General features: G+C 31.7%; 1 protein-coding gene across 2 annotated transcripts; it reads left to right on the top strand.

The window, feature by feature from the left end:
* The first annotated feature begins 366 nt into the window (after positions 1-366).
* LOC134706220 (post-GPI attachment to proteins factor 3-like) lies at positions 367-13,086 on the top strand. 2 transcript variants are annotated; one of them, XM_063564961.1, is made up of 8 exons: positions 367-581; positions 3,714-4,124; positions 4,833-4,982; positions 5,599-5,661; positions 8,605-8,666; positions 9,377-9,513; positions 11,566-11,770; positions 12,400-13,086. In XM_063564961.1, exons 2-8 carry the CDS (start codon positions 3,801-3,803, stop codon positions 12,467-12,469), a joined length of 1,011 nt encoding a protein of 336 aa, XP_063421031.1. In that variant the 5' UTR covers positions 367-581; positions 3,714-3,800; the 3' UTR covers positions 12,470-13,086. The 2 variants fall into 2 exon arrangements, with proteins under 2 accessions (XP_063421031.1, XP_063421030.1); XM_063564960.1 differs by having other exon boundaries at positions 373-569; positions 12,400-13,078.
* The last annotated feature ends 267 nt before the right edge of the window (positions 13,087-13,353 follow it).

Raw genomic sequence — 13,353 nt, 5'->3', positions numbered from 1 at the left:
TATGTATCATTATTTAATAAATACAATTTGAAAATATTATTTTTCATACTTTTCACTCGTTCTACACGATAAGCCCATTCGATCGATAATTTCCGTAGATATTTCACGTTTTATACCCGATCCAATGGCTTTTTATTAGAAAACCGGATGTGGGTACGCGCAGCCTAGAACGGCAATTTGACTATTCGTACCCGCATGCGGGTACGCGCAGACACTGCCTTATTTAAAATACCATTTCATAAACAAAATGCACTGTTAATCAAGTCTTAGTCAAAATAATATTCTAACAAAAAAAAAAATTTTTTTTTTTAAATACCGGTAGCTGTGATAGTTTCATGACGAGAAACCTCTTAGTGCCTCAGCAATGTATAGTTTTACGTCCCTTTGAACTGGTAATTGAAGCCCATGTCTAACGATGAGCAAAGGATTAAAAACTTAAAAAAAGAACCAGTCGCTATTTGTATGCTGAGATAACTCAGGAAAAATTAGAGGAAAGCCGGCAATTTACTTAATTTCTTAAACAAGAAAATGGTTGTATTTTTTCGACATGACAGCTGACACGCTTAACAGTAAGTTGCCAGGTATTGTTATATAAATTAATTCCACGAACAAGTAAGGTAAATATATAAACCAATACTATACACAATTATCCAGTACTGCCTACAGTCTACTGGATGGTTGCTAAAGGTTCGATCAATAGAGCTTAAATAAATGTACTATAAACATACAGACTGCAGTCTTTTTAAACGAAAAATGGGTGTGTGCAAGAAGAATTTATGCTTATATGTGTAGCTCTAACTCTCATGTCTAATAACAATTAGTGAATAAATAAAACAAACAATTTTACCACCAACAAATCAAGCCAAATAATTTCATAAAAATAAGAAAAAGAATCCCACATGTATACCAACACTGTCAGAGATATATGTCTATGAATCTGTTTATCAAAATGTAAATAACATAAACATGTATTTATAAATTAATTTATCTTAGATCTATTATTATCGTCTTGGTACATGTTTTGACGCGGACCAGAAATGACGCACCAATTTAGTTTTCGGTTTTATATTTCTAAACAAAAGCCGTGACGTCATCAAGATTTACCGTTCCATAACATGTTGGTGAAGGTCCTCTGACTACAACAAAGATGCCTAAAGCTCTGCCCAGAAATGTTATTATTGCTTGAAATATTAAAGATAATGCAATTTCTGCCATTTTATTAAGGTCAAAAACATTCTACCCTTCCCTGGATGATTACCAGTCCTACATCCTCTTTGGCCAATAAAAATATGTAACCGCATGCTTTCCCATTTTGTGTTTTTGAAATCACATGACTGTCATGTGATATGGTTTTACATTTAAGCGGGAATCACAGTAGAACAAATGATCGTCGCTTATATGATTTTCTATGGTTTATCAATTTTTTTTCATTTAATGTATGAGGTAAACATTGATAAATGTATTGTTGTTATTAGTGTTTTATGAATGCAATTACTTTTTATTTTCAAATATATAGAATATATATATCAGTTTCATAAATTTTGTATAATTTTATAATAAAATTCATGAAATTGAAAGAAAAAAAAAAAAAATTAAAAATTTTGTTCTACTTTCCCTATGATCATTAAAGTGTATGAAAATTTCAAAATTTGTAAATAAAATAGAATTTGTTGAACAGTGTTAACTATAAAGAATCCAGATTGAAGCAATTTTTCGATTATTAGGTACGAGCAAGTGTTTTTTACTGGTTTGTTTACAGTGCGTCATTACTGGTACCCATCATTTTTTGACATTCCGTTTGTAATGTTAGCAAACATGATTTTTATTGCTTTTAATGTTTCAAATATATGATTGAAATATATTAACAAGTAATCAATCTTTTATTCCATTCCGTTTTTCTACTTCTTTTAAATGGTTGATTAAATGCAGAGATCATTACTGGTTCCTCTGGGATATATCTGCCCCAATTCATATTTCCAATACATATATATTTAACAAATGACAAGTTCATGAAGTTACTGATTAAACTTTATTATCTGTTATCATGATTATGTCTGTATTTCTAATTCACCAGATGATTACAGTTTTGTTATCAATGTGGATAATCTACATGATATTTACCAAATACCAATACAGTTTTAATTTTTTTTTAAACATAATTTTAAGGTTATTTGCTAAAAATTATCAGAGAGAAGGGAAAATATCATGAGTGGCCAAGTAAATTAAAATTCTTCTGAAGACTGTTATTTTTGAAGATAATATATATACAACACTGCAAATCAATGAAGATAGTTCAGGTAAATGTTCAAGTTTAATACATTATCTACAATGAAACATGGCCTCTAGACATTCATGATGTTAGCAAATAAAGCCTTTTTAATAAAGTGCTCACATATGGTGAATAAACAGGCATACATACATTTTGAAATATACCACAGCAGAGAGGGTAATGAAAGTTAACATACTAAGGCAGATTCAGGAGGGCCCAGTCCCTATTTGGGAAAAAATGGTTGATTATATAAGGAATCACTTAAAATGACTGATTTGGCCCCACTTAGGTCAATCAGTACCCCCTCCCCCTTTCAAAGAGTTCATAAAATGTTTTGTCACTGGTTAATTCTTGTGCATATACCCTACATGTCCTAGAAATTATAGTAATATGTAAAAAGTTTGTTCTCTTGTTATAATAATGAAAATACATGAATAATGCTTTAGCTTTTAACCAATTAAAATCAAGGATACTTTTATAAGGTTTATTTTAAAAGTATGGTGTCATAGAAATGCAGGAATTGATTGTCATTGTAATTCTGTTATTTTGGACTGACATTCATGTAATTCTGATTATGATTTGACTGACATTGTAATTATGTTATTGATTTTGGACTGATATTGTAATTATATGAGATATTATAGTTAAAGTGAAAAACATTACAATATCCATTCCATATGTGTCATTTGGGTATGTGTTTTGTCTATGTTGTTGATGACAACATCCATAGACATCTAGTTACATCTAGGACATGATGTATGAACATTGTAATTCTGACATTCATCACATTCTGACATTGTTATTCTGTTATTTATTTTGGACTGACATTGTAATTCTGATATAGATTTGACTGACATTGTAATTCTGATATTGATTTGGCTGACATTGTAATTATGATATTGGTTTGACTGACATTGTAATTCTGGTATTGATTTGACTGACACTGTAATTCTGATATTGGTTTGACTTACAATTTAATTGGTTATTTATTTTAGACTGACATTGTAATTCTGATATTAATTTGACACACATTGTAATTCTGATATTGGTTTGACTGACATTGTAATTTTGATATTGGTTTGACTGACATTGTAATTTTGATATTGGTTTGACTGACATTGTAAATCTGATATTGGTTTGAATTAGATTGTTATTATATTTATTTGACTGACATTAAGTACATGTATTTGAAATACACATTACATCATCTTTATAAAAAACAGTGTTTAAAGTATAAAATATCATCTACATAGTTGCCAAAGTTCACCAAACACATGAAAAGTAAAATTGTTTTGAAAGGTAATTTATTATTTGATGATTTGCTCTTACTTGCTATCAATAAATGAATAATAATTGTTATATTTTAGTAATCAATAGCCTGTTTTAAATGATATGCAACTGGTAACAATATCAGAAAAAATTAATATTTAAACTTATTTTACAGATTTAAGAAGTTCAATTTACCAAAAGGAATAAGAAATGAAAGAAAGAACAGACAACTGTGTGTAAATGATTACAGTTAAAAGACAATATGGGAATTCAAAGACTAACACACAAAATTTGTTCATCAATAAGTAACATTAGTGCATCACAACTTTTGTTGTGTTTTCTTATTCTTTTGTGTGTCAAGGTAACTGTAGGTTCCTATGGCGACAGATCATACATATTCATGAAATGTGTTAGTAACTGTGGCAATAAAAACTGTACCAGCCAATCAAAGTTCTTGTCTGCTCAGCCCTGGTACCTTACAGTGTTACAGTGGTCATGTAAAGATGAATGTAAATACCAGTGCATGTGGAAAACTGTAGACGCCTTTCACAAAGATGGACTTAGTGTTCCTCAGTTCCATGGGAAAGTAAGTAAATGAAGTATAGAGATCAATTCAAAATGATCTAATTAATGTTTATAAGTTTTACAGAAAAATACAGTGGGGGATTTAAGGAAGGCCTTTACCCCCTTATGAAGATACATATATGACACATGCAACACCTTTTACAAGCACCCGTCCAAACGTTGGCTATCAAGTTTGTTTTTAAAGATGCAGATATAAAAAAAAATGATATTTGTATTTTATAACACAACAGTGTGTAGTTACTTTGTAAAATTGTAGACAAGTAGATGTACTTTTCTTACACTTTTCTTTCTGACTAATTACTGGTGTATAGCTTTACAAAAAAAAAATATTAAATTTTTTCCTGATAAAGACTATTAATGGGATGTTTATGTTGAGTATAGTAAATTCAGAATGGAAATGGGGAATGTGTCAAATAGACAACAACCCAACCAATGAGCAAATAAATATCTGGCACCAATGGCAGGAATGGGTCCTAGATGTTTGAGTAGATCAGCATTTTCAAAAATAAAACCTAATGTGAAGGGAAAAGGGCACATCATGGACATAAAACTCTACCAATTTCTTGTAACATTGTGAATAACTATATCCTTGACGCCAGTACCTAAACTTACGCAACTGTTTATGATCTGTTTCCTATACTGTCTGTTATATCTAAACATAGACATTAATGCATGAACTGCTTTAAGTTTTATTCTATTTCTGTTTTAGTGGCCATTCGTACGACTGTTTGGGATACAGGAGCCAGCATCAGTGTTGTTCTCTGTACTAAATGGACTAGCCCACCTGAGAATCCTGTCCTACAGAAAACAAGTATCTTCAAAAGTTCCTTTATTTTATGTCTGGCATCTATATGCTTTAGTAAGTAAAATAACATACAGAAAACAAGTATCTTCAAAAGTTCCTTTATATTACATCTGACATCTATATGCCTTAGTAAGTAAAATAACATACAGAAAACAAGTATCTTCAAAAGTTCCTTTATATTACATCTGACATCTATATGCCTTAGTAAGTAAAATAACATACAGAAAACAAGTATCTTCAAAAGTTCCTTTAAATTACATCTGACATCTATATGCCTTAGTAAGTAAAATAACATACAGAAAACAAGTATCTCCAAAAGTTCATTTATATTATATCTGGCATCTATATGCCTTAGTAAGTAACATAACAATAAACAATAATTGAAATTTTATTATTAAAAGAAACCAAATTATGTAGCTGTGCTGCAATTTTATGCCGTTGTATAAACAAATATTAATAGCAATTACCAACAACCAATGAAAAAACAGACTCCTGACGTCACTTGGAACTGTAACATACAGAATTTACGTTATGCTGATTACTATGATTGATATTAAAGTCTTTTTCAGGAAGAATTTAATGCTTGGTTTCGATTAACAGTATTTTGTGGTCTTTTTCAGGTAGCATTAAATGCTTGGTTTTGTTTTACATTTGTTTTTGTCTTTTTCAGGTAGCATTAAATGCTTGGTTTTGGTCAACAGTTTTTCATACAAAAGATACAGATTTTACAGAGGTATTAGCATTACCACATTTTTAGCTCATCTGGCCTAAAAGGCCAAGTGAGCTTTTCCCATCACTTTGCGTCCGGTGGTGTCCTGCCCTGCGTCTGTCTGCGTCCTGCGTCATTAACTTTCATAAAAATCTTCTCCTCTGAAACTACTGGGCCAAATTAAACCAAACTTGGCTACAATCATCATTGGGGTATCTAGTTTAAAAAATATGTGGCGTGACCCGGCCAACCAACCAAGATGGCCGCCATGGCTAAAAATAGAACATAGGGGTAAAATGCAGTTTTTGGCTTATTACTCAAAAACCAAAGCATTTAGAGCAAATCTGACATGGGGTAAAATTGTTTATCAGGTCTAATTCTATCTGCCCTGAAATTTTCAGATGAATCCAACAACCTGTTGGGTTGCTGCCCCTGAATTGGTAGTTTTAGGGAAATTTTGCGGGTTTTGGTCTTGAATATTATTATAGATAGAGATAAACTGTAAACAGCAATAATGTTTGACAAATTAAGATTTACAAATAAGTCTACAAGACCGAAATGGTCAGTTGACCCCTTTAGGAGTTATTGCCCTTTATAGTCCAATTTTTAACCATTTTTCCGGAAATCTTAGTAATCTTTTACAAAAATCTCCTCATTTGAAACTACTGAGCCAAATTAATCCAAAGTTGTCCTTTATTGTCAATTTTAAACAATTTTCATTAAAATTTGTAAATTTTTACTAACATTTTTTACTGAAACTTCTAGACCAAGTTCATTATAGATAGAAATAGTTGTAAGCAGCAAGAATGTTCAGTAAAGTAAGATGTACATCACCATCATGAATCCATCTGTTTCCTTTGTTTAATATTCACATAGACCAAGGTGAGCGACACAGGCTCTTTAGAGCCTCTAGTTATATCTTATCTCTAAACAAATTCAATTTTGTTCATTTTATATAGATTGCCTGCAAAGACTAACCTAACAATTCCACATACTTTTTATTATAAGCATATATCTATAAAGATATGTCTTAATGGATAAAATCTAAGAACCAGTCTTTTTAGCTCACCTGGCCGGAAGGGCCAAGTGAGCTTTTCTCATCACTTGGCGTCGGTCGTCCGTCGTCGTTAACTTTTACAAAAATCTTCTCCTCTGAAACTACTGGGCCAAATTAAACCAAACTTGGCCACAATTATTATTGGGGTATCTAGTTTAAAAAATGTGTGGCGTGACCCGCCAAACCAACCAAGATGGCCGCCATGGCTAAAAATAGAACATAGGGGTAAAATGCTGTTTTTGGCTTATAACTCAAAAACCAAAGCATTTAGAGCAAATCTGACATGGGGGTAAAATTGTTTATCAGGTCAAGATCTATCTGCCCTGAAATTTTCAGATGAATCGGACAACCCTTTGTTGGGTTGCTGCCCCTGAATTGGTAATTTTAGGGAAATTTTGCTGTGTTTGGTTATTATCTTGAATATTTTTATAGATAGAGATAAACTGTAAACAGCAATAATGTTCAGCAAAGTAAGATTTACAAATAAGTCAACATGACCAAAATGGTCAGTTGACCCCTTTAGGAGTTATTGCCCTTTAAAGTCAATTTTTAAGCATTTTTCGTAAATTTTATATATCTTTTACAAAAATCTTCTCCTCTGAAACTGCTGGGCCAAATTAATTCAGACTTGGCCACAATCATCTTTAGGGTATCTTGTATAAAAAATGTGTGGCATGACCTGCCAAACAAACCAAGATGGCCGACATGGCTAAAACTAGAACATAGGGGTAAAACGCAGTTTTTGGCTTATTACTCAAAAACCAAAGCATTTAGAGCTAATCTGACATGGGGTTTAATTGTTATTCAGGTCAAGATCTATCTGCCCTGAAATTTTCAGATGAATTGGACATTCTGTTGTTAGGTTGCTGCCCCTGATATGGTAATTTTAAGGAAATTTTGCTGTTTTTGGTTATTATCTTGAATATTATTATAGATAGAGATAAACTGTAAACAGCAATAATGTTCAGCAAAGTAAGATTTACAAATAAGTCAACATGACCAAAATGGTCATTTGACCTCTTTAGGAGTTATTGCCCTTTAAAGTCAATTTTTAACCATTTTTCGTTAATTTTATAGATCTTTTACAAAAATCTTCTCCTCTGACACTGCTGGGCCAAATTTTTCCAAACTTGGCCACAATCATCTCTGGGGTATCTAGTTTAGAAAATGTGTGGCGTGAACAGCCAAACCAACCAAGATGGCCGCCATGGCTAGAAATAGAACATAGGGGTGAAATGCAGCTTTTGGCTTATAACTCAAAAACCAAAGCATTTAGAGCAAATCTGACATGGGGTTTAATTGTTAATCAGGTCAAAATCTATCTGCCCTGAAATTTTCAGATGAATCAGAGAATCTGTTGTTGGGTTGTTGGGTTGGGTCACATGTGACCAAAATGGTTAATTGACCCCCTAAAGAGTTATTGTCCTTTATAGTCAATTTTAAACAATTTCATAAAATTTGTAAATATTTACTACCGGTAACATTTTTCACAGAAACTACTGGGCCAAGTTCATTATAGATAGTGATAATTGTAAGCAGCAAAAATGTTCAGTAAATTATGATGTACATCACCATCACCAAAACACAATTTTGTCATGAATCCATCTGCTTCCTTTGTTTAATATTCACATAGACCAAGGTGAGCGACACAGGCTCTTTAGAGCCTCTAGTTTATATTACATAAGACCCAATGGTGGCCTTTGGCTGTTGTCTGCTTTTTGGTCGGGTTGTTGTCTCTTTCCTTTTTTCTGCACTTGGGATATTATTATGGATGTGACTTTATGTAAGTTAGTAAGTAAATACATTTGTATAATGAAACTAGCAGAGAGAGCATTTTAAGGTCAGTTTTTCTATTATTGCAAGATATGAGTTAGTTTGATATAAAATTAATGCACTTTTGTTTATTTTAGAAAATGGATTATTTCTGTGCGTTTTCTGTAGTACTTAGTAACTGTTTTGCTGTATTATGTAGGTGAGTACTGTTGGCATTTAAATAACATCCATTATCCATGTGTTATATGCAGAAAATTTTAAAGAACAACGACTACCTGAAACAACCTTTTATATAATCTCACAAGAAATTTAATATTTATGGTAATAAATAACGAAATTAAACACAAATAGACTGCCTTTATCTTAGGTCAATGTTTACAAATTTGCATGTGATTAGTATTTTCAGGTTGATGATTATTTTTGGTTTATGTCATTTCAAATTTTAAATTTTTATCCTGATTTTTAACCTGCAAGTTCACAAGAAATCTGCAAGTAGAAATGTGACATACCTGAACACATTATTCTGACTCTGAGCTGACCATTTGGTAATTTTGTAATCAAACTACGTATAATTCTTCCTATTTTGTGGAGATGTCTGATTCTGATGTCTGTCAATTGAATTTTATTCAGACTTACCCCCCTTTGGCCTATTTTAATATTTTAAACATTTTGGTACCTATGGTTAGGGCTCTATTGTGAATGAAATTTTCTTTTTACATTTAACTGAATTTCTTTATATTTATTGTCTGATTAAGTTCTAAAGAAATTCATTCATCCAACAAAGTTTTTGATATTGTTTTTATTATATCAGAGGATTGATCTTTTGTCAGTTAATATACAACTACAGTTAATAGTACCTTATAAGTCAAGTGCACCTTTTTACTTAAGTTTTACTTTGATATATTTCAGATTATGTGGAACCAGTCCAGTGCGCCTTCCTCTCATTTTTGCAGCATTAGTTATTGCCTTATACACTTACCATATTTACTACCTAGCCTTTGTACATTTTGATTATGGTTATAACATGCAAGTAAATATCTTTTTTGGTAAGTGTTAACTAGTTTGAATATTTTTATTATGTTGTTCCACTTCCAAATTTCCTGTCCTTTGTATTACTTTATACTGTCCTATGTGGATGCAATCTGTGTAGTCTTTATGGAAAATTGTTCACCTCTCTGTTGAGGCCAATATTAAAGCTTAAATGTAATCAAAGATAGCCTATAACAGTGGGGGATCCATAGGGGGGCGTAGAGGGCGTACGCCCCCTTTGCTCGGACTTTTTTTTTTTATTTGGAAAATGATTAATCTGAATAGACTTCCTGAATTTTGTCATTTTCCGAGTATTTAATTTTTATACGACAATTCTTTACTTTCGCTTAAGATATTTTCGCTGGTATTTACTGATTGTCTTTTGTGGTGTGATTTGCTATAGTGGAGTTGACCAATGCGTTGAAAAAACAGCACTCGGTCATTTTGAAATTCAAATTACAGTAATACACATTGCTTAGGCTGAAGATGTATTGACAATCAGGAAACCTTCAAAGCAACAGAGGATTGAGCAAGAACGTATTGACTTCTATTTTACTATTCCAAACAGAAAGTAATAGTAAATACCCTATAGACTATTACACTCTCATGAAAAAAAAAGTTCTACAATATTATTTACCTACGAAAACATGTTTAAACCCAAATGCTCCAGCCTATTTTATAAATAACAAAGTTGAATAATGATCCCCAGTCACTATAAGCATTAGAAAGATTTCAAGTCTCGGGTATGAACCATTTGATTTGAGGAGGCAGTCTGAGATATTTGAGAGAGAAAAAAATGACTCTGATTCTTGCCTTAAACAAAAATTCTGGCCGCATCTGGATTGAAAACAATAGTCTTGTCCACTTTTTTGCTATTAAAAACGAAAATTTCCAACAAAATTATTTAGCATTAAATGATGAACATGATGAATAAAAAGGGCGTATTTTTTTGTGGCTGGGGTTTGCATGTCTGACCGGAATGTCTTTGCCGGACTTGTATATATTGAATACTCTTTTCAAAACCAGACTGTAACCCGCCTTCTGCGTGTGACTTTCTTGTCTCCATTTGTCGACTGTCATTCATAACTTCGGTGGATTTGGAACCCCTCACTTTGGTTCCCTTAGTTATGTTGGTGAAACATATCAATCAAACATTTTGATAATAACTGCTTGTTTGTCTTTTTAACTCATGTCGATCGTATTGTAAATTTCATAGAATTTCTATTTTTTTTTCTTTTTCTGACAAGTCCTACATCCAATATATCAGTACATAGCTTTGGATGATCAATACTATCATTTTATGATAGACAATTAATAGGGAGAATACAGCATAAAAAATGTCCAACCCTTACACTTTACAGCAACTATAAAAATATACATGCCCCAAGCCAGGAACCGTTTAAATAGTGCATATTACACTTATTTTATGTTTTTTAGCCAAAAAATTATAATTTTCGCCCCCATCCCCCCCCCCCCCCCCCCCCCCTTTTCCAAAATCCTGGATCCGCCCCTGTCTAATTTATCATGATGATCATGCTGGTGGTAATTTGTTGAGCTTTGAAAGATATCATGAACAGGTAGATAACATCAGGTTGAAAAGAAAAAGACGAACAAAAAAGAATGTACACAGAAAAGTAAGACTATTAAGCAATGTAACACCAATAGCTCTAGGAAGGCCAGCAGATTTTACTCTATAAATGGTACTGCATTGTGGTTACACAGGATACAATTGGTTATTGTTAGCCATATCTAATGATATAACAACACTGATTAACATCTCTACTTCATCAATTCATAAATCATTGGTATTTGTGATTTCTCCAATTCTAAAACTAGACTGATTGTTAAACAGAGCTAAAGTTAAAGTTTGAAATGATAAGGAACAACAAAGACATTGGAAAATAAAACAGCTTACATCACATTCCACAGAGGATTAAAATCAATAAGTTGCTGAAGTGGAACTTGTTGATGTCCATCAGTAAGTGGTATTTGTCTTACTTAAAAAAAAAATGAACATACAATTTACATTTATTTTCTTCATTTTATTCTAAATTTCTCTTTGAATACAGGTGCACTAAACTTTATTGGATGGATGTTATATGCTTACAAAGAAGGAATAAAAAAACGTTATGTACAAAAATGTATGCTAGCTATGTTTGGTCTGACATTCCTTATTTTATTGGAGCTGCTGGATTTTCCTCCATTATTGTGGATTTTTGATGCTCATTCAATGTGGCATGCAGGCACCATACCTGTATGTTACCTCTGGTACAGGTGAGGGTTTTTTTTGGGAAGCATCACAAAAATAGTGTTACATCATGCAATTTAACAAAATGATTTGGGGCAAGTTTGATGCTTTAAGGTTTTTGAGCAAGTTTGAGTAAAAATGATAAATTATTTTTTGATTTTACCTTTTTATTGATTTTTCTTTAGGAAAGAATATTAAGATAAGGAAATGTTTTGATCTAAAAAAAATAACATTGGACTATTGAAATATTTAAGGTGGTACCCAACCCTTTCACTAAAATTAATTTGGCTCATTTAATTTTCATAAAATTTTGACAATGTATTTACTTTGACCCTTTAAAAAAATATAAAAATTCCAAACAATTTTGAACCAATCGTTTTGTTACACTGGTTATATAGCAGTTTGACAAACACCAATTTTGATCATTGAGAAGCTTAATATTCCCTAAATGCAACACAATGTAATTAAAACCTTTTACTGACTTTACAGAGTTATCTCCCTGTAGTGTTAGGTACAACCTTAAATTAAACATTTACTCTTCACTTTGGTGAAAAAGTGTTTTCCATTGGACAGCAAAAGTACAATTACAGAATTCATTCAAACTTCTGTTAACAAGTAAATCTAAATATTAACAAAATGTTTTCTCTCTTTTCAGTTTTGTTATAGAAGATGGATTAAATTTAGAATTACAATTAGAAGATAACAAAGATAAGAAAATAGTTTGATACTCTGGGTCATAGATTAAACATCTTTGAATGTGTGTTTTATTTGTGTTCATTAAACATGTGTTGTATTTGTAATCTGGAAATGTGTATTGTATAACTGATCTTTAAGTGTGTACAATGTATTTTGTAAGTGTTTGTTACATGTGTCTGGACTGTTTGATGATCAATTGTACTGTGACCTATAGTTGCTAATGTCTACCTTATATGGTCTCTGATGGAATTTAGGCACAAAGCACCATGTCTTCTTGTCAAAGTTGACTTCATGATGTTTTGGATTTTTGTGTCAATGGGTTGCTGTCTCATTGACATATATTCTTCTCCTCTTTTTATACACACAGTTTATTGTGAGGATATATAATTATTCATAGATTTCATCATAGGAAAGGTACAAGCCCATTATACTTTATTTCTGTTGGATGGAGGTTCTATCATGACAGTACTTATTAAAGTAATTAAGTAAAGGATTGATTTAATTCGAGGCAATATAGCTTCTTGGAATTCAAATGTTTTACTCAGAATATAATTCAATAAAGAGGAAAACTAAAATAAGCATAATACTCAGTCACATTCTGATGTTTAAAGCAAATGCACCAATTACTTAATGAATACAATGATTTTATTATAATTTGTTACAGGTTATTGATTGTTATAATATATTTGTTGAAGAAGAATGAAATATTGTGTAAAGATGATAAAACACTATTAAATTTATTTATGTTATCTTTTCTTACCTTGTATTAATCTGTAAGTCATTGCAATCAGCCGTTTTTTTCTCTCTCAAACTTTTAGGATTTCTTTTGATATAAAAAGTCATTTTTTCTCTCATTGCTATGATTTTATCTACAGGTATAGTCAAAACCAGCCTATCACCTCTGAGGCTGTGA

The sequence above is a fragment of the Mytilus trossulus genome, chromosome 2, assembly GCF_036588685.1.
Source record: "Mytilus trossulus isolate FHL-02 chromosome 2, PNRI_Mtr1.1.1.hap1, whole genome shotgun sequence".
Classification (NCBI taxonomy): Eukaryota; Metazoa; Mollusca; class Bivalvia; order Mytilida; family Mytilidae; genus Mytilus; species Mytilus trossulus.
Note: the sequence above shows the minus strand (reverse complement) of the source record. Positions and strands in the feature narration are given on the sequence as shown.